This window comes from Gopherus flavomarginatus, chromosome 1 (genome assembly GCF_025201925.1).
Source record: "Gopherus flavomarginatus isolate rGopFla2 chromosome 1, rGopFla2.mat.asm, whole genome shotgun sequence".
NCBI lineage: Eukaryota > Metazoa > Chordata > Testudines > Testudinidae > Gopherus > Gopherus flavomarginatus.
In genome coordinates, this window is record NC_066617.1 from 324,146,302 (window position 1) to 324,168,829 (window position 22,528).

A 22,528-nucleotide genomic window follows, 5' to 3' on the forward strand; every position below is an offset into this window, starting at 1 on the left:
CACACTTTTGACTTGAGGCTATAAATGTTGAATCTGGGTCTCCACAGCAGTAGCAAGATGCGCTACCAGCTGAACTGTCAGGCTGGCCAAAGATCTGCATTTTTAAATACTTGGAAACAGTTGACCAATAGTTTCTGAATTTTTAAATGGTAGCAACATTGTTAGACATGTACAATATTGGGTATGAATTTCTTGTCCCTTCCCATTCAAATGGAAAGGATTATTCCCAGTTGGAACAGGTTTGCTCAAGGGTTAAATGGTTTAAAAAAACTAAAACAAAATAAAGACTAGAACAACCTTATCCATCAACTGTATGATGTATATTTGATTGAAGTTCCCTGGAAGCATTTGTAATTAAAGGTGAACTGACAAGCTTTACCTGCCAAGTCCTGATTTCAAGCCTCAGGGTTCTGTTTTGCTCCTGCAAGAGCCTTGAAATCATTGACACGCAAGGCAGAGCAGAAACTGCATCCTTTTCAGTGCTCAAATGTTAGTGATTTCATCAACTGTTGCAGGAGTAACAGAACCCCGAGGGCTTGAATTCAGGTTTTGGCAGGTTATTGATGAAAGAACTGATTTTAAACTGTTTTGTTTTATAATGTAAATTCTTAAAAGCTGCAGATATATTTTGTTAACAATTTGGGATCTTCAACAACTTGTGTTTCAAAGCTTTTAATTTCACCTTAAAGTTACAGAAACCTGATATTTGTGTTGTCATTAGAACTGCAGCTTTGCCTTTCAGTAGTAATTGCAGTGTGTATTAAAGTGGGTTCAGACAGGAAGGTGTGGTAGCTTGCCAATGTTAAGCCACTGTCACAACTCTGAACATTATACATACGTTTATTGAAAATCAAATCTAGAGTCATACAGTTACATTTTTATAAAAGCAGCAAAGAGTCCTATGGCACCTTATAGACTAACAGACGTATTGGAGCATCAGTTTTCGTGGGTGACGCTCCAATACGTCTGTTAGTCTATAAGGTGCCACAGGACTCTTTGCTGCTTTTACAGATCCAGACTAACACGGCTACCCCTCTGATACTTTACATTTTTGTGTTATAAAGAGTGAATTACTTAATAATAAGAAGTGTTAAACTGTGTTTTAGCCAGAGATAAAACTTAAGCAAAGCCATTTCATAGAGAATATACTGTACCTCCCCATCTTCCAGTTCAACATCTAGGAAATCGAAATCCCTAAAGACTCTGAACTGTTGTTCACTGTTTGAATCGTCCATGTTCTCTTGTTCCCTCGTTCCGTCTTCTGAAGACACCAAGCTTGTCTGGTGCTCAATCAGATCCAAATCACCACATGAAGAAAAAATTACCTACAATTCAAAAGATTTCTCTTTTGAGAAACTTTCCCCTCTGGTTGCTTGTTAGTAAAAGCTGAATTGGTTATTCAGAAGACTGTATTTCCAGTACACACCTAATTCCTTTAGCTGGTATTTTTAGAACACGCTCTTTTATTATTTATGTTGGACAGGTGCCTTGAGATTAAATCTTGTACAAAGACACAACTTCATGCTGCAGGAACATGTCCAAGAATGTAATAGCTACCTCCTAAAGGCTGCAGAATGATGTTGCCTAAATGTTTATATACATTTATGGGAATGAAATTCAAAGAGCCCACTGCAGAAAGGATTGTCAAGGGGATGAGTTAATACTTTCACCAGAAAACCTCTAGTTAAACACGCTTAAGCATGTTGAGAGATTAGGAAACATAACACAGACTAATTTGTGCAGCAGTAGCTTTTCCCTTCCTACTGAACAATGTCTGCAGTTTAGATGAGAACAATTCATTCTGTGGGTTCCTGTTTTGTTCAAGCTAAGAACACATCCACCACATAATAGCAAGAGTGACATAGTAATAATGTATCACAAAGTACTCAAGATTTATATAGTGCATTAAAAATGTTTAAGCATTATTTAAAAGAAAATAAATATAAATCTTTACCTTTGAAATTTCAAAAATCCCTTGATCAACCAACAAAATTGGAATAGTCCACTATACATTCCACTGCATGAGACAATACTCATTTCCTTAAAGAGTAATGTTAGAATCATTATCTCATGGGATGATAAGGGTGCTAATCTTCATTTGCTTTTTCAGAAACTAGGGCTTCTGAAAGGAGCTATATTGACAGTACTGGAGACCAAAATGTTCTATCCATAGAACAGGTAAAGCTTGGACAGTGATAGTGCCAGCATCCCAACAGTGCTCCACCGAACTGCTTCATAACCTGTTCTGGAAGAACCGCCTCTAAAAGTGAGAGGGCTGTTTACTCTCCACGCTCAATCACTGGCCTTTGTGCTGAGAAATGAAATGTGCCAGATTGTGCTACCTACAATGATGGGTTTGTGACATGGAATAAATTAAAACACCTCTGAAATTCAGGGAGATAAATTCTTGATATTTAAAATTAAAGATACAAAACCAACAAAAGACGAAACAGTCAATGCAGAAAGACTCACTGAAGGGTTTTTGCTCAGCCCCACATCTTGACCACACAGGGTAAGGACGTGTACCAGCTTTTCCTTTGTCCTTTTCTAGAAAAAACATTTTTAATTTTAGCATCATTGTTTATTCATTCTGTTGGAAAACAGAGGGATATGCTTTTAGGAAAAACTATGATCAGAGACTCACTGGTTTGATGTTAAAGGAATACTTTAGAGCAACTATACATACAGGGAAATAGATAAAAGGAGCAGCTAATATTTTTTCAGTACTTAAAAAAATTTAAAAACCAGTCTATTCATTCCATTAGGCCCTAAACTAGTAAAGCACTAAAACACATGTATAAGTTCACTGAGACTACTCAAGATCTTGAAATTAAGCACATGCATACGTTTTTGAATCATCACAAATTTCCAATATGCTTAACAGTAGCAATAAATAAATAAATATATTTTGCATGTTTTTACTTTAGCTGGCAGTTAACAAAATCCAATAATGCAAAACAAGGTCACATTCAGGAGCAATGCTGCAGGCATACTGTAATGAATACGGGGCTCCATTACAGGAACTTAGTAGGAATTCTACCTGAGAATACTGAGGCCTTTTCCAGCTCACAGGAACGAGGACATTGGAATTAGAACCTGAGGAGGTTGAGGAAGTGCTTCGAGTGACAGCCACTGCCCGGGGTTTACCATCTCGGCCAGCAGAACTCTGTAGCTCATCATATCGTCTCCCAATAATTGGAGTCTGAAATAACACAGAGAATAAAGCCGCATTATGCAGAATAATTTTAATGAGCTTATAAAGGCACCTGTTAGCTCAGTTGCAGATGAATGTCATTCTGAAGACAGGTATGCCCAACATTTTACCCATTTTTTGTTATTCTGTTTATAAGCCCCATATAAATCTTTACATTTATTTTTTCCATCATATATTCTTCACAGTGTCTCTGCCCCCAACAATGCCAGCACCTCAGCATTCAGGAGCAACTTACAGTAATAAATGAGTTTACTGAACAGGCAATGGAGAAAAGCAAAATTTTGTTAAATAAACTTATTTTAACACAGGCTGTTAAAGAGGTTTTTATGCAGGGTGCTGAGCACTCTGGCTCTGATCCAGCAGAGCACTTACGCACATACTGAAATGTTTTGCTGGATCAGGCCAGAGTGCTCAGAGAGCGCAGGACAATAAGAGTGAGAAAACCTTTATGGAAAAATACTAAAAGTATATCCTTTTGTGGTAGTGTTTCCTTTATAAACCCTGTTTCTCAGTAGCCGTTGTAAGAATAAGTCTCCAATCCTGCATATACACATGTGATTAACTTTAATCAGGTGAATAGTCCCATAAAGTTAAATATGTACGTAAATGTTTGCATGGTCAAAATATCTCCTGTCAAAAGACTCCAGTATGAAACTAGATAATACAGTGTTACTCAGGTAACATATTTTTGTACATTTTTAAAAAGAAGAGTTTATTATAATTTGTATTTAAATTAATCAAGTCAACAGCTAAGTTATAAAGATGCAAAATGTAACACACACACGCCCTATATATATTTGTTTTTTTCCTCCCCATTTTTTTTTTTTTTTTTTTTTTTTTTAAGAGTTTTCCCCTTGAAACCCCATGTTCTTAAAAAATAAGTTGAAACCAAAACCAAAAAGAGAGGTTGCTCACCCTGTGCAGTAACTGTAGTTCTTCAAGATAGTGTGTCCCTAGGGGTGCTCCACTTCAGGTGTGTGTGCAGCCCATGCGCCTTCGATGGGAGATTTTCATTAGCAGTGTCTGTTCAGCCTGCACATTCACAGTTGATATCCTTGTGCCCTGCACTGACACTATATCAGGCTGCGCAGGCAAACCACCCTTAATTCCTTCTCCACTGCCAAGCCTCAGATGAAAACTCTAACACAGAGGGGAAAGAGGGCTGGTAGTGGAGCACCTATAGGGGGACACATCCTGAAGAACTACAGTTACTGCACAGGGTGAATAAAAGACGGTTAATCACCTTTGTAACTGTTGTTCTTCAAGATGTGTTGCTCATATCCATTCCAATTAGGTGTGCATGTGCCACGTGCACGTTCGTCAGAAGATTTTTACCCTAGCAACACTTGGTGGGTCGGCTGGGACGCCCCCTAGAGTGGCGCCGGATATATACCCCTGCCGACCCAACGGCCCTTCAGTTTCTTCTTGCCAGCTACTCCGACAGAGGGGAAGGAGGGCGGGTTTGGAATGGATATGAGCAACACATCTCTTAGAACAGTTACAAAGGTGAATAACCGTCTTTTCTTCTTCGAGTGCCTGCTCATATCGATTCCAATTAGGTGACTCCCAAGACTTACCTAGGCGGTGGGGTTGGAATGAGATGTCGCAGAATGTAGAACTGCTGATCCAAATGCCGCGTCATCTCTGGACTGTTGAACCAACGCGTAATGTGACGCAAAGGTGTGGACCGAGGACCAAGTAGCTGCACAACATATCTCCTGGATGGGTACATGAGCCAGGAAAGCCGCAGATGAAGCCTGAGCCCTGGTAGAATGAGCAGTAAGGTGACTCATCGGAACATGAGCCAAGTCATAGCAGGTGCGGATGCACGATGTCACCCAAGATGAAATCCTCTGGGAGAAGACAGGTAGGCCCTTCATTCGGTCTGCGACCACGACGAAGAATTGGGGTGTTTTATGGAAGGGCTTTGTTCGCTCGATATAAAATGCGAGCGCCCTACGAACGTCTAGGGAGTGCAGTTGCTGCTCCCGGCGTGATGAGTGTGGCTTCGAGAAGAAGACCAGAAGGAAGATATGCTGGTTGATATGAAAGGCTGATACCACTTTAGGGAGGAAGGCTGGATGTGGTACCTTGTCTTTATGAAACACGGTATATGGGGGGTCCACTGTGAGAGCCCGAAGCTCTGAAACTTGTCTTGCTGATGTAATGGCTACGAGGAAGGCTGTCTTCCAGGACAGGTACAGCAGTGAGCAGGTGGCTAGCGGCTCGAAGGGAGCAGTCATAAGTTTGGCAAGAACTAGGTTGAGGTCCCAAGTTGGGGCGGGGTGATGTACTTGTGGGTATAGTCGCGCCAAGCCCTTGAGGAACCTCGAAACCATGGGGTGAGAGAACACCAAGCGGTGGCTCTTCCCGGGATGGAAGGTAGAGATGGCCGCCAAGTGCATCTTCAATGAAGATACCGCTAGGCCATGCTGTTTGAGAGACCAGAGGTAGTCCAAGATGGTAGGGATCAGTACCTTGGTGGGAATAACATTACGTTGGTGTCACCAGCAGGAGAAGTGCTTTCACTTGGCCAGATATGTTAATCTAGTGGAAGGTTTCCTACTACCCAGGAGCACTTGTTGCACCGAGGCAAGCAACGTAACTCGGACTGGCTTAACCACGCAGTAACCATCCTGTGAGGTGAAGAGACTGCAGGTCTGGGTGGTGAAGTCTGCCATGGTCCTGAGTTATGAGGTCCGGGCAAAGAGGTAGAGGAATTGGGTTGGCTATCAACAGGTTGAGCAACATGGTGTACCAGTGTTGCCTCGGCCAGGCTGGAGCAATCATGATCAGGTGGGCTCTGTCTCTGTGAAGCTTGAGCAGGACCCTGTGAACCAGCGGGAATTGTGGGAAGGCGTAAAGCAGATGACTTGTCCACGGTATCAGAAATGCGTCTGAGATCGAGACCTGGGAGAGACCTTGGAAGGAGCAGAACGTCTAGCATTTCCTGTTCTCGCAGGAGGTGAAGAGGTCCCATGCGGGGAAAGCCCCACTTCCGGAAAACAGAATGGATAACATCCGGACAAATCGACCACTCGTGAGACAGGAAGATCTGCTGAGTTGATCTGCCAGAGTGTTCTGAACCCCTGGGAGAAAAGATGCTACCAGGTCTATCGAGTGGGCTATGCAGAAGTCCCAGAGCTGAATAGCTTCCTGACAAAGGGGGGAGGAGCATGCTCCTCCCTGCTTGTTTATGTAAAACATGGCCGTTGTGTTGTCTGTGAACACTGAGACACAACGGCCTTGTAAATGGCCTTGAAACGCCTGGCACGCAAGGCAGACTGCTCTCAGCTCCCGCACATTGATGTGCAAGGCCAGTTCCTGAGCTGACCAAGGCCTTGAGTGTGGAGACATTCGAGGTGGGCACCCCAGCCGAGAGATGACGCGTCCGTTGTCAGGGTCATTGAAGGCTGAGGCAGATGGAATGGGATCCCTGTACAGACTAGGGAGGGCATCAACCACCAGTCCAGGGATCCTAGGATGCTCGGGGCGGGGGTCGTGAGGATCGTGTCTATACTGTCCCTGCCCAGGTGGTATACTGAGGAGAGCCAAGTTTGAAGGGGACGGAGACATAGTCTGGAGTGTTTGGTCATGAACGTGCAGGCAGCCATGTGACCCAGGAGGCCAAGACAAGTGCGAGCCGAAGTTGTCGGAAAGTTTTGTAGGCCTTGTATAATAGATACCATTGCCTGAAATCGAGGCTGTGGTAAGTAGGCCCTGAAGAGACTGAAGTCCAGAATGGCCCCAAAGAAGTCTATTCTTTGTGTGGGAACAAGAGTGGATTTCTCTATGTTGATCATCAGGCCTAGTCGCTTGAATAGGTCCTTGACAATGCCCACATGACGGGTGACTTGGGTCTCGGAGGCCCCTTGAATGAGCCAATCGTCAAGATACGGGAAGACGTGTATCCGACGACAACGGAGGGAGGTGGCGACTACAGCCATGCATTTTGTGAATACTTGTGGGGCTGTAGAGAGGCCAAACGGAAGGACCGTAAATTGGAAACGTTGATGGTTGACCACAAACCGGTGGTACCGTCTGTGCAGAGGGTAAATGGCAATGTGAAAGTATGCGTCCTTCATATCGAGGGCAGCATACCAGTCTTCTGGATCCAAGTATGGAATGATGGTCCCCAGGGATACCATGCAGAACTTCAACTTTATCATGAACTTGTTAAGTTCTCGCAGGTCTAGGATAGGTCTGAGACCTCCCTTCGCCTTGGGGATTAGGAAATATCGGGAATAGAACCCCTTGCCCCTCGAGTCCCTCGGTACCTCCTCTATAGCTCCCATGGCAAGGAGCGTCCTTACCTCTTGCAAAAGGAATTGCTTGTGAGAGGGGTCTTGAAGAGGGACGAGGATGGGGGGTGAGAGAGAGGGGGCGAAATAAACTGGAGGTGGTATCCGAATTCTACCGTGCGTAGGACCCAACGATCGGAAGTTAGTTGGGTCCACGCAGGGAGGAAAAAGGATAGGCGGTCGTAAAAAGGAGGGAAAGGATCCTGGGAAACAACTGGTACGCCATCCTCGGGCATGCCTTCAAAAGTTTGGTTTGAGTCCCGTGGGTGGTTTGGAGGAATCCTGATTCTGACCCCCTTGGGATCCAGACTGCCATCTGCAATAGCCTCGGCCACGCCTTCTGCCGAAGTCCTGACGTGGCCTAGGCGGGGTGGTAAGGGTGGTGAGGCTGGGGGCGGAAGGATCTGCGCTGAGTCAGCGGTGTGTGCATCCCGAGCGAGTGCATGATCACCCTATTGTCCTTTAGGCTTTGAAGCCTAGGATCAGTCTTTTCAGAAAATAGGCCTTGGCCATCGAAGGGCAAGTCCTGTATGGTGTGTTGTAATTCAGGTGGAAGGCCTGACACCTGAAGCCATGATATTCACTTCATGGTGATTCCTGAAGCCAGAGTCCTTGCTGCGGAGTCGGCTGCGTCCAGCGAGGCCTGGAGAGAAGTTCTTGCCACCTTCTTCCCTTCCTCCAAAAGGGCAGCAAACTCTTGGCGGGAGTCTTGGGGAACTAACTCTGTGAATTTTCCAACCGCCGCTCAGGTGTTATAGTTGTACTGGCTAAGCAGGGCTTGCTGGTTTGCCACCCTGAGTTGGAGGGCCCCAGCAGAGTATACTTTGCGGTCCAATAAGTCCATGCACCTCCTTTGATTTTGGAGCAGGAGCTTGCTGGCCATGGTGCTCCCTTTCGTTGACTGATTGCACGACAAGGGAGCAGGGTGCACGTACAGGTACTTGTACCCCTTAGAGGGCACCATGTACTTCCGCTCAACTCCCCTGGCCATGGGCAGAATAGAGGCTGGAGACTGCCAGATGGTATCGGCATTTGCCTGGATCGTACAAATGAATGGCAAGGCCACTCTTGTGGGAGTGTCAGCTGACAAAATATCCACCACAAGGTCCTCTATCTCTGGGACCTCCTCCACCTGAAGATTCATATTCAGGGCCACGCGTCTCAGGAGGTCCTGATGTGCCCTCAGGTCAATTGGAGGAGGGCCCAAGGAGGATGTCCCCGCCACCGCTTCATCTGGAGAGGAGGAAGAGGAAAGGCCAGGGATAAGAGGGTCCTGCATGGGCTCTTGTTCTTGGGCAACGTCAGGCTCAGGTGGGACCTGAGAGTCTGTTGACTGAATGGGAGTTTCCTCCGTACCCGCAGGACGGGGGCAGCTGACAGTCACCTCCGGCACCCGGTGTTCCGATGGTACGGAGTGTAATGGCACCGCAGGCGCACCATGGGCTTGGTGATATGCCCAAGGTGTCCAGAAGGACCACTGATGAGATCCTTGTTCTTGGGCCTGGGTCTCCTGGAAGACTCGGCTGGGCACATCTGAGTCACGGTCCTGTGCATAGGAAGCACTGTCTGTGTGAGATGACACAGATGTGTGTCGAGATGGCCATGGAGGAGCTGAAAGGCCCTGGGAAGGGTCTCTATCCCTAAATGATCTCTCTCTGTGCAGCACTGGAGAGCGGTACCGGGAGGTCGACCAGGATCTCGAAGCTCGACGTCTGGAATGGCTGCGAGTGGCACAATGCCAGGAACGGTGCCGGGAGCTGGATTGGTGGCGAGAGTACCGGGCTGGCGAATGGGACGCTGAACGGTACCGCGAGTGCGACCGGTACCGAGATGAACAGCGGTGCCAGGACTGCGAGCGGCATCAGGACTGAGATCGGCGACAGGACCGAGAGCGCCGGTGGGACCACGATAGTGATCGCTGCTTCTCGGCGGTGCTGACAGAGGATGGTCTCAGCAGGGCAGGCTTGCCAATCGATTGTATAACCCCCACCGGCGGTGCCAGGGGTTGAGGCAGCGCAGACTCTGTCAGCGCAATCAGCTCCCTCGCCGTGGAAAAGATCTCCGGAGTGGAGGGAATAGTGAGCTCAACCACAGCCTGTGCCGGGGAGCTTTCAGGCACCGGACTCGACGGCCCTTGCGGGACCGGAATTGATGGTGCCGAAGCTGGTGGTGCCGCGGCAGGTGTCGCTGCTGGGCGGTCCGACTTAGGCGGGCGCTCCGACTGTGGTGCAAGCGGCATGGAAGCAGCAGGAGTCTTATGTTTCTTAACCCGCGGGGAGAGGGAACGGTGCCGAGCAGACACCTGTGCCGGCGACGGTCGGCGCCGAGGGGCCTTAGCAGTACCGGTGCGATCTGGTGCCGAAGAAGCGCTTCTCCCTGATGCAGACTGTCCAGTGCTCGGTGCTGAGGGTGGAGGAGTAAGAGCTGCCTCCATCAGGAGCTGTTTGAGATGAAAGTCCCATTCTTCCTTTGTCCTCGGCTTAAAGGCCTTACAGATTCGGCACTTATCCGAGAGGTGGGATTCCCTGAGGCACTTAAGACAGAAGTCGTGGGGATCTCCCGTTGGCATCTGCTTGTGGCAGGCCGAGCACGGTTTGAAGCCCAGTGAACCGGGCATGGGCCCCGGTATTGGGTGCAGGGAAGGGGCTTATCCCCGAACCCCTCTCAACTATAAACATTAACTATATTATAGAACGAATAAAACTAACTACAACTATAGAAATTATAACTATATACACAAGAGAACTACGAGTAGCTAGGGAAGTGGAGAACAGCTAAGCTGCGCTCCACTGTTCCAACAACGGACACGGGTGGTAAGAAGGAACTAAAGGGCCGTTGGGTCGGCGGGGGTATATATCCGGCGCCATGGCGGCGCCACTCTAGGGGGCAACCCAGCCTATCTACCGAGTGTTGCTAGGGTAAAAATCTTCCGATGAACTTGCATGCGGCGCGCGCATGCCTAACTGGAATCGATATGAGCAAGCACTAGAAGAAGAACTTCTCTTTCTTCTTTTAGTACTGTCCCTAGGGGTGCTCCACTTCAGGTGACTCCCAAGCTGTATCCCATCAGGGAGCTTCGGAGTCAAGTCCATTACCGAGGAAAGAACTGCATTGCCAATTGCTGTTTCAGATTTGGAAGCACTGACTAAGCATAGTGTCTGGAGAAGAAATGTACCAAAGACAGTAGCTCTGCAGATCTCAGCAAATGGGCCATTTTAAATTAGAGCCATAGATGTAGATTCTGACCTTGTTGAGTGAGCTGACATGCCAGCTGGGAGAGGGGGAAAGGAGGGAAGGAGAGGGGAAGTGCTGGTAACAAGCTATAATACACTCCAAAATCCATTTTGATAGCCTTTGGGTATAAATTGCAGAGCGTTTTGATCTGTCTGCAAATGAAATGTACAGTCTAGGGGATTTAAGGAATTATTTAGTCCTATGTAAATAACGCCCTTCTGACATCTAGAGTATGGAATACAGTCTCTACGTTGGACTTGTGTGGTTTCGGAAAGAAAACCGTCAGGTAAGTGATCTGATTCAGATGAAATTCAGAAGACATTTTAGGAAGAAACCTGGGCCGTGGACATAAGGAACCTTATCCTTGTAGAAAACTGTGAAAGGAGTTTCTGCCATTAAAGCCCCAATTTCTCCAACTTTGCAGGCTGAGGTAATAGTCACTAGGAAGGCTGTTTTCATAGACAAATTTGATAAGGAGCAAGTCACTATCCATTCAAAGGAGGGCTTCCTGAGACTTTTAAGAACTCGGTTAAAGTCCCAAACACGGGTAGGGCCTTTCACTGGTGGAAAGAAATTTCCCAAGCCTTTTGGCAACCTTAAGTTTTCAGGGTGAGAAAACATGGAGAACTTTTCTATAACAGTATGAAAAGCTGTTAGGACTGCCAGATGAATTTTAGGAGAACTAAGTGATAGCCCTGTTTTCTTTAACTGCAAAAGGTATTCCACAACAAGCAGAAGCGGGCCACACTGCTGGACAGTGTCCTGGAGTTCACACAAGTGACTAAATCATCTCCACTTCTGAAGTATTTCTAGTAGAATCTTTCCTGCTGTTTAATAATATGTGCTGTACCTCTGCAGAACAGGATGACTCTAGCCCCACAAACCATCGAGGAGCCACGCCTTGAGGCGAAGAAGACTGAGATTGGAATGCAGCAGTCAACTGGGAGAGGAGTGGAGGAGTGATTGGGAGATGTATTGGTGGACAGAGAGCAAGCTGGAGCAAGCAAGGAAACCACGCTTGCCTCAACCACGTTGGGGCTATTAGAATGACTCTGATTCCATCCTGTATGATTTTGTTCACCACTCTGAGGATCAAAAGCATCTGGGGAAAAGCATAAAACAGCTTTCCCATTCCTAGGGAGTAGGAAGGTGTTCCCAGGGAATAGTGACCTAACCCTCCCCTAGAACAAAATATGTGGCATTTTTTGTTCATAGTTGTTGCAAAATGCACCACTTCTCGTAATACTCAAATCTGAAAAAAGGTGACCAGGACCTGGGGATTCAGCTCCCATTTGTAGTCTTGGGAAAAATACCTGCTGAGAGCATCAGCCATGACATTTTGTCTGATTGGAAGATACACTGCGAGATTTCTATGCGATGTTTTATGCACCAGTTCCATAAGCTTATCGCTTCAGCACAGAGGGAAGGGGAATCTCGCTCCTCCATGCTGACTGATACGGAACACACCGTGCGACCAAACAATCAGGGGGGCATGTGACCCCACATAACCCCAACGTGTTACCTCTACTCCTAGAAATAGCAAAGATGTAACCTCGCATGTTTGGACACAAAGGTACAAGCTGCCACATAATCGAGGAGTTGAAGACAGTTTCTGACTCAAGTCTGAGGGCTCTTTTGAACAGTTCTGACAAGCTTTGATAATGTTACAAACTTGTCCATGTGAAGGAAGGCCTTGGCTACTAAAGAGCCAGGGATGGCCCTATAAATTGTATGTTCCAAATAGGAGTCAGAGTGGATTTTTCCACATTCATCTGCAGGCCCAAATCTAAGAACAGTGAAAGTGTTTTTGTGGAGCAGATGACACCTCGTGGTATGATTGATCCTTGGAGCAGCCGGTCACTGAGGTATGGGAATACTGTGATCATTTGATGACGCAAGTAGGCAATCACCACTAGACCCTTTGAAAACACTCTCGGAGCCAAGGAGAGGCCAAACAGGACCTGAAACTGAAAATTATCCTGGCCTATGAAAAAATGAAGGAACTTTCTGTGAGACAGGTGTAGTGCTATATAGAAGTATGTGTCTTAAAGGTCAAGGGCTGAAAACTAATCCATTGACTTTAGAGAAAGAATTACAGCTGCCAGAGTCACCATCCTGAACTTCTGAGACTTTATGATTTTTTTTAAGAGTCTGAGATCCTCAATTGGTCTCCACCCTCTGTTTTTCTATGATACAAAGAAATACTTCAGATAGAAAGCTCTCCCCCTGTGCTGAGCAGAGACTGGTTCTACTGCTCCTAACCAAAGAAGGGAATTTAATTCCTGTCTTAACAGTGAGTCATGAGAGGGGTCCCTATAGATGGATGGGGAAGGGGAACAAGGAGATGGGAGGGCAGTAAAATGGATGGTATAGGCCGATGGTATCACTTCTGTCACGCTGTCTGGAGTGGCTCATGACCGAGAGTGCCAGTCTCATGGTAGACTGTCAAAAGCAGGGCAGACACCCCAAAACGGTGGTATGTTCTATAACAGGGGTCGGCAACCTTTCAGAAGTGGTGTGCCGAGTCTTCATTTATTCACTCTAATTTAAGGTTTCGAGTGCCAGTAATACATTTTAATGTTTTTATAAGGTCTCTTTCTATAAGTCTATAATATATAATTAAACTATTGTTGTATTTAAAGTAAATAAGGTTTTTAAAATGTTTAAGAAGCTTCTTTTAAAATTAAATTAAAATGCAGAGCCCCCTGGACTGGTGACCAGGACCTGCGCAGTGTGAGTGCCACTGAAAATCAGCTAGCATGCCACCTTCAGCACGCGTGCCATAGGTTGCCTACCCCTGTTCTATAATTAGATTTCACCAATCCAGGAACAAATATGAACTCCAAGATCACTGTAAGAGTCTTACCTTGGAGTCACAGACAGTTCCCTTGAGCTCTCCAGTCTGTCTTGCCACCCAAGCAAGCTGGAGTTAGTGATACATATCACATCACAAAATATTCAGGTTGCTCCCAGTCCCAAGTGATCAGTCACTCAGGCCGAGGTGGCTGAGAAGGAACTGAGAGTGGTTCATCCATGCAGCCTAATATAGCCATGGCATGAGGCACAAGGATTATCAATGGTGCATATGTGGGCTGAACAGATGCTGCTAATGAAAATCTATGATCAAAGGTGTTCATGTACCTTAAGTGAAGCACCCAGAGGCACACTACTCAAAGAAGAACATGGTCTTCTCATATAGGTCATTAAATTTAACTCTGGATCTAAAACAATGTTTTTAAGATAACATTTTGAAATTTTGCCTGCTTCCCAATTCTTCAACTTTCATAAAGAACTAAGACGGAAATTAAGGTCTGAACTAGTAGATTTTCCTTGTGATATATACAGTACCTCAGAAATATCGAAATGAAACTCCAAAGTTTTCCCTGGCAGTTCCTTTGAGGCACTGTTCCACACTCGATGTATTTCCATTTTTGAAAGCTCACCGTGTTGGTAGGAGGGTAAAACCAGGCTTGCAGAGCGAGAAACTACCAACTTCAAGATGTTCAAGGCTTCTCTCCAGTGAATGCTCTAGAAGTAGATATTGTTTTTGTCAAAACAATATGAAATAAGAATTTACATCAATTAACAATACATTTACAGCCATATTATTAATCACCAATCTTAACAAAGACTAGAAGTGATGACACACAATTAAAGTAAGTTAAATATTGAAATCATTAATAGATTTTGGAATTCAGTACAAAAATGAGTTCTAGAAATAGTGCTAGTAGAATAAAGGGTTTTTGTTTTTTTTAAAAAGGAATGGACATTTATATAAATAACATCTGCAGTTAAACAAGAAGGTAAAAATTACAGGACTACCATCAACCCTCATACTTCAAAGTATGAATTAATTACCAGTTAGGTCAGGAAGAGATTTCTGCCATGGTATCATGGTGCAGTTTTGCATTTACTTGCAATTAGATACATTATTATTTATCATTGGTCAAGCACAGACAAGGTGCTTGCACTGCACAAGACAAAATGAGAACTCCTTGACCTGAAGTATTTTAATCTAATTAAATAATTTATAGTGGGCTATGAAAGTTTTACATTTTACTTCGGCACACCTGGTATTGGCTATAGCAGAGACAGAGGGAGAATATTGGACTAGATATTGTGTGTTAGTGTGGTAATTCCTAAGTTCCGATATGAAAGTTTCATATTTCACAGTAACTACCGTTCAATTCATATTTTAATATAAGGAAGATGCAATATTTACCTGCACATATTTTTCAATTGTCTTTAACACTTCCATGTTAAACTGTTTAACAGGAATACCTGACAAGTCCATATAACTAAGAAGACTGTAGATCATCTGCAAGAGGGACTGTTGCATGTTGGGAAGGCCCTTTTCTAGTAGCTATGAAAAAACAAGTGAAAATAACTGGATTTTGAAAGGTTGTTTCTCAAATAAAAGAGCACCAATATCAGTCATGTACAGACATCATTTTCCTAGTTGAAAAACAATAATTTTAGCATGTCTTGTTACAATAATTAGTCATGATGTTACTAACAAGACAAACTACAAAAGGTAAACTATGGAGTCTGGAGCTAATTAACTATGTTCTGATAATGACACAAAGCTTCTTGTCTGCCCAGTACTCTTATTCTAAGCTATCCAGCAAGCCTGTACAAGAACAGAATAAACTGGCAGCTGAAATTCAGAATTTACCTGAGAGATACATTCAATAAAAATTGCCAAATATCTTTTTATTTTTTCCTTGGCTGGAAGTCTGAGGAAAAGGTTGAGGAGACACAGGCAGAAAGAATGAGACCACTGTTATTCAGACAGCAAATTATATTTACCCAATACATTTCACTACCAATGCTCTCCAGAGATAGCTTCCATGGAAACACATATTTGCTAGATAGGAAGATGGAATGCCTGGTCTCTCTCATGGTAGAAATTAATACAGAGATGAGCCTAAACTAACCCCCTAGCTTTAAATATCACCAAACTTTGGAATGTGTGTATCTGCATCCAGGAGTACAAGATCTTGATTTTGCAAACATGATTATGCTTAATCTGGCATATGTGAGTAGTTCCACTGGCTTCAAAAGATTAGAGCCTTAAGGATTTGTGTGTCACATGAATAAGAAATTTCTGAATCTAATAAATTTTTGTTAGTGGCTTCTCTCCTCATTCGTTGCTAACAGGTAATACCTCCAATATGTGGAAGTTTGAGATGGCCTAATGTTGTTCGAGGCTTTAGGACTAAGCCCCACCTTTCAGCTCTGGGTGCCAGAAAAGTTCTCCCAAAGCTGCAGACGGGTGGCTCCAGGCACCAGCATGCCAAGCGCGTGCTTGGAGCGGCAAGCCACGGGGGGCGCTCTGCCGGTTGCCGTGATGGCAGCAGGCAGGCTGCCTTTGGCGGCATGCCTGCGGAGGGTCCGCTGGTCCTGTGGCTTCGGTGGACCTCCCACAGGCTGCCGCTGAATTCGCGGGACCGGGGACCTCGCGCAGGCAAGCTGCAGAAGGAAGCCTGCCTGCTGTGCTTGGGGCAGCAAAATGCCTAGAGCTGCCCCTGGCTGCAGAAATCCTCCAGAAGTCAATTATTAGCATTAATACAACAATTTGATATAATATGTAAATAAACTTAGGATCATTATATGTCCAAGTCTCCTTTTAGAGACAAATTTCAAATTTTACAAATTGTATTCCAGTCATTTCCCAGATTAGTAGGTTGGGTTCAATGAGGAGAAAAGCTCCTAGCAGAAAGAAAATAACCAAGTAAGAAATTTCTCATTCTACAGCACAGCATCTCTCCTCATTCACCAATAATGGGAAGTAGTGAACAATGAATCACAAAAGTGGGGGGAAGAAACAGAGTTTTAATTATTATTACAGTAGAATAATAGGCAGAAAAAGAATCCCCCCATATAGAGTAAGAGCTGTATAATTGAAGGAATTATTTGGGAACCGACCCATCAACACTTTCCTACCAAAGGATGCCTCTGCAGGGGAATGGAAATCCATGTTGCAAATCTTACTCAGATTAGGCTCATTTCCTTTTACCCACAATGCCACCAGGGACCTCACAGACTGAGCCCTGACTCCTTTGTAATTGGTTTCTTAGCATGTCAACTGGTGCAGGATTTTAACATCACACCTATAGGAACACTGAGGTCCTAAAGACTTGGCATTTTGGACTGGATGAGATGAGCAGGGTACAATTGGCATGTATACTCCATATGCTTGAAAAATATCTTTAGAGCTCTAAGAATGCCCATATATGCCACAATCTTCCAAAGGGTTGCAAAGGAATAGAACAAAATGATGGGGGAACCCTATTTACCAGTAACTGTGGAAATAAAAACTCATCTGAAGAGAAGGGCTTCTGGAGCAGTACAAATAACATTTTTCCTCATGACAACAGTAGTGTGGTTCTGCATAGACAGAAGAACTAATTCCAACCTTATCTTTTGGAGGTGATGGCAACTAAAAGAAGCCAGCCACAGACTTGTCTAATCTGTTATTTTGATTAATTTTGACACCTGATGATAATCAGATAAGGAGTCTGATGTGCCTGTCTGAAGAACACACTTTCCCATGGTGCTTGGTTATAGGACTCCAGTGAACCATCCTGGAGAATCTCTAGTGTAAGTGAGATCACCAGAACTTTGTGGTTACTATTATTGTTTATATTATGGTAGCATCTAGAGTCCTGGACCCCCTAGGGTTGGGCACTGTACAAACAAGACAACCCATGCCCCAGACAGCATTCAGTTTCTCCTCACGCAGAAACGTAATTTGACCAGATCAATCATTGTAATTTCCTGGTTGAATTCTATCTGGATACAAGAAAATATCTATGATGCTAATGGAGAAACTCTGATAAACTACATTTCTCTTCCAATGCCCATCCAGTTAACTGTAGGTTGTCCAGGTCTAAATGAAAGGGTTTGAGAGGACTGATGTTTTCTGCAGGTGCAGTGGAGGTTCCTTAGTTGTCTATCAAGTCTGAAGTGCCTTCTGGGCCAATGGTGGAGTGGGATGAGGTGGGACTTCAGTTCTCTTTTTCCTCTTTTCTGCATCCCTTTATGTGAACTGTCTTGAAAAACAGCATTCTTCACTACCCAGGACATTATTTCCTTTATCACAGAGAGGTTCTGACCTCTGCCTATCCCTTGGCTTTGCTTCAGTCTTAAACAAACACCTCTAATGCGAAGTAAAAAGAAACTTCCCCTGTGAGCACCATAACTGCCCGCTATAGGGTTTCTTGCACTTTCCTCTGAAGTGGCTAGTGCTGGCTATTGTCAGAGATGACTGGACTCAGTGGACCACTGGTCTGAGTCCAGGTGGTCACATTCATATGTTCTGGTACACACATGCATTTGATAGGGCTGTTGAAAAGGAGAACTAAAAGGATGTACTCTGAGATTTTGGAAATCAGTCTCCAAGTATGCTCCCCACACTGCAAGACTTGCTTCCATAGTGCATATGTAAGGTGCTACAGTAAAAAATGGGTTGGTTTTCAGCATGTTGCTCATACTTACCTGCCCACAGAGGGACATTTGGATATGGTCTGGGAATGACACCTAATTTGCATGGTCTCTGCTGAGTGGTTCCATGTATTTAGAAGGAATTGGAAGTACATTTTGAGAAAAAGCATTCAGGGGTTGACCAGCACATAGCACCAGCAATCTGAGCCACCAGAGATAACTGTCTACAGATGACCATTGCCAAGCAATGGATGATGCAATCAAGTTTTGGATCTTTGCAAATCTTTACCGTGATGGTAAAATTATTACCAGATTTGTGCCTGGGTATGAATCCATTCAAGCAGCTGGCAAGCTGTGAATGGGTCTGTTTCTCTGGACAAGACACTGATTGCTTTATTGTCCCGGCCTGAGCCTGGCTGTGACTACTAACAGCCATTTTTTCTGACTCTGGGTGTAAAGGATAGAGCAGAAAGAAGAGTCCTGTACAGGAACTGAGAATTCACACAAATGCTCATTTTCTCTTTGTCATACTGAGGATTTTGTTGCTTTGGAAAGAAAATACATTTTCTCTTTGTCATACTGAGGATTTTGTTGCTTTGGGAAGAAAATACATGCTTCATCAGGCGCTTCTGCTCCAGATTCTACCCTCTCTTAGGGGAATAGTCCCTTCATGAACACCTTTGATGTTGACAGTGACCAGTGGATTGCTATGTTGGCTTTGGTAGTGAGGGCTGAGGCCTGTTTGCATATTCAGCTACTAATTTCTCTACTGTTTTCCCAAAGAGCTCCTCAGCTGTAAATCTGGATGCTTAAAATATCTATTTAATATGACCATTTCCTATTCATGAGTGTAACATGACTTCCTTATAGCCACGGGGTTAGGAGCCACTGCTCATCACAAGTCATATCAAGGATTTGACAAGAATAAAAGTGAAACCTCTCAGTCCATGCAATGAGTCACCTGCTTGCCACCAAGCAGATTTTCCTTATTAAGTACAGGACAAAGTTTTGGACTGAATGTCTACAGCTGAGGCTTTGAAATGTTTGTGTAATGTGTCCTCCTTGTTATGGCCTATGGAATCTTTTGGAAGGAAGTTCCGTTTTGAAGGTGTGACTATGTCTTTCGCTGGTTCCCAAATGTTATGTTTTTATATAACATTTTGGTTTAACATTTTTTTCATGGTGCATGTGTGACAACCACTCTCATGATTGACACATGGGGGACTGAAATGGGGACCTCCAAAGCTAAAAGCATGACCTGCTACTGCTTGAGCTGAAGAGCCGAAGCCCTGAGGCTGGGGGCTATAACAACTCACATCTTTTGTGTGTTGACAAAGAGGGTGACCTAAAAACACACTCATCAGTAGGTTGCACATGAGGAGTGCTTACCCAGACTAATTATAGGTTGGAGGGAGTACCCTGTTCATCCTGGTCAAGGGATCCCTCAGCCAAGGAGGGGTACTGGTACAAATACCTTCACTGAGGGAATAGTCTGCTAAACGGACACAGGATCCTGAAAGGATGTCTGCTGCCTGCTCTCCAGGCACCTATGTTAGCTTTTTAGGAGAGATCTAGTATCACTTGTGACTTTACTCCATAAAACAGGGCTTTCTAATTTTCCTCCCTGTAATTCCATGATAGTGCAGCTGTATGGGGAATGGAGTCTTTGCATATCTCTGTTCTGGTCACAGTCTTCCTAAAGTGCTTCTGATGATTGCTGGGATTCTCTCAGAGACCCTTGTTACTCGGCAGGCCCAGAACACCTTGTATATTCTTGGAGAACACTTCATCCAGTTCTCTGGGATCCAAAAACTCATTTTGACTCCACATTTTGTCACTCAGGTTCCTTTATTTGGCATACAGCAAAGCTATGCTGAATTAATCAAACTCAAGCATAGGAGGTGAGTATAGAGCATACCACACATCCAAAGTTACACAGCAAACCTCTTCCTTTATATATATTTACATAGTACATTTCACTATACAATATTCACTATACATTGCAACATTTGAGATTGGCTTGGTTACTGCGTAGGAACCAATCCCTGTACAGCATGCTCTGTCCAGGCACTGTTCCTGTATAACCTGATCTTTACACTCCAGGTTAATCTTATCCATTGTCCGTAGCACCAGGGTGTTCCTGCTTATCTTAGTTAACACGGACATCCTGACTCTCACATACTGCTTCTTAAGCCCTAATTTACAACTTAACCTTTCGTTCACCTTCCCAATTGGCCCACTAAGAAGTGAGGCAAGTTACTTATGTCAAGCCAGGCCTAGAACACATTAGTGTGGAGCCAGAATATGAAGAGAGGAAGAGCAAAGAGAGAGACCCATTCCTACCCATCAGATTCTGAGCCCCATTCCTTGGCAGCCTGAAAACTAGACAGGCACAATTCCCATTACACTGCAGCCTGAGTTAGGGCTGTGCAGGAGGAACAGGCTTCTCTGCTGGTTCAGACATGCTGCAGGGTAAGAAAGGGGAAGGGTACCTGCTACAGAGCACTGTCAGAGAACCCCTGTAAGCAGAAATGCCCCAGCACACACTTCCCTCTCAGGGTGGAGAGGAAAAGGACAAAGGTTTTAAACCCTGACATTTACTCCACTTGCTCATTAACAATCTGAACTGCTGCCTTACAAAGGGGATGCTTGCTTTTGCCTATTTGGAACTCGGAGTCTCTGGCCTTTGCAAAAGCAAACCCTGAGCAGGCTGAGAGGTGTTCCCCTCTCTATGGGAATTGTCATGCTCCTGGTTGGGCCTTCCATGATGGAGTTACAGCTTTGGGTGGGAGTTGAGGCCCTCCATACCTCTCCGACTCAAAGCCACATGTTCTGGCAGCGCAAGGGTCAGAGGCTTTATGGCTACAGGGCACAGTTATCCTCTCTAGCCTGTAACCTGGCAGGGGGAGGGTCAATGGCTTGTGGCAGCAGGGCACAGCTCATGTTCTTGAGACTGTATTCCAGCAAAGTGGCAGCATGACATAGCTTGCCTTCTCAAGCTCACATCCTGGCAGAGTGAAGGGTCAGCAGCTTGTTGCAGCAGGGCATAGTTAGCCTTCTGAAGCCTATATCTCAGCAGAGTGACAGTCAATGGTTTGTGGCAGCAGAGCATCATTTGCCCCTTGGCAGAGTGAGGATGATGGCTTGTGGCAGCAGGGCTCAGTTTATCCTGGGAGGCTCCTGGAAAGCTCCCTATAGCTCCCCCCTGGACTTGGCTGGATGTTTGCAGGGTTTCTCTGTAGCCACAGTGGAGGGCAGAGGATGCTCATTAGAGAAATGTTGAACTGGAGAAGCCAGAGGATTAGAGCCTCAATACTCCACTGATTCTTCACCTCAAGGGAGAGAGAGAGGAGCTAGAAGCAAAGCGATGTCATGCATGACAACAAATAACCATGAAAGTTATAGAACAAAATGGTTGGGAAAATCTGAACTGCCAACTTGTTCTGCTGCCGGGGCAGAACATCTGGTGGCCTGAGCAGAAGAATGGGGCTCCAGCTTGGAGTCTCCAGCAACATTAGATGGCCTCTGAATTCAGCACGCAGGTGGTATTACCCATTACTGATGAATGAGTAGAGAAGCAGTGAAGAAGAATTGTTCTCTCTGGAGTTAGAAGAATGTTTGGATCCATTAGGTATGGATATTTATAAAAGAAATGGATCGTTATGTAAGAAGCGATTTAGGTTAGATTGTGCAGCCCTTATGTCCCACTGAAAGGAATGACAGAAAATACTAACTCCTGTAAGTGCTCACCAACACGAGTAAGGGTTGGACAATCCATCCCATAAATATAAACTATAAAAGGTTGACAAATGCATAAAGTAGTTACACACTCTTTCTTTGTACTCCAGTTCTGGATGTAGTGGAAAACCCTGTTTATTCACGGCGAGCACAGCTTTAACAAGTAATCAACTTGAGGATTTTACTTGACTTTGGATATGTTTTGCATTTAGTGTTTAATTTTTTCAAAAAAGTATACTGCAAAATTCTGCTCTCATATCTGCATTGTGAGTAAGAACAGAGGCTAGGAGATCTGTAATGAATATCCAAGAGGCTTTAGCCCTTCAGTTTGTCTGTCAATAGAAGATGGAAAACTGTTTGGTTTTAAAAACTTACCTCAGCCAAATATGTAACCATACTCAGGGTAATGTCAGCAAATGCTTCATGGAGGTAACGGCAAACAACATTTACCCAGGTAGCACAGTCTCTTGTATAGCTGTGAGTTTTATAAAGGGTCATTACATGTGCAAGATTTGATAGCTTGGGGTTCTTTTCTTCCAGACAAACCTAATTAAATATGAATGTCACATTATGTTAAAAACAAGTCAAAAACATT

At 44.7% G+C, this 22,528-nt stretch overlaps 1 protein-coding gene across 6 annotated transcripts in view; it reads right to left on the minus strand.

The window, feature by feature from the left end:
• Positions 1–22,528, minus strand: part of FRY (FRY microtubule binding protein) — a 392,912-nt gene that overhangs the window by 59,767 nt on the left and 310,617 nt on the right. For all 6 annotated transcript variants that reach the window (XM_050937091.1, XM_050937094.1, XM_050937090.1 and 3 more), the window contains 6 exons: positions 22,309–22,479; positions 14,972–15,112; positions 14,098–14,277; positions 3,041–3,202; positions 2,473–2,547; positions 1,155–1,325 (listed from right to left, as the gene is read on the minus strand). In XM_050937091.1, coding sequence (XP_050793048.1) covers positions 1,155–1,325; positions 2,473–2,547; positions 3,041–3,202; positions 14,098–14,277; positions 14,972–15,112; positions 22,309–22,479 — 900 coding nt within the window. The remainder of the gene's footprint in view (positions 1–1,154; positions 1,326–2,472; positions 2,548–3,040; positions 3,203–14,097; positions 14,278–14,971; positions 15,113–22,308; positions 22,480–22,528) is intronic.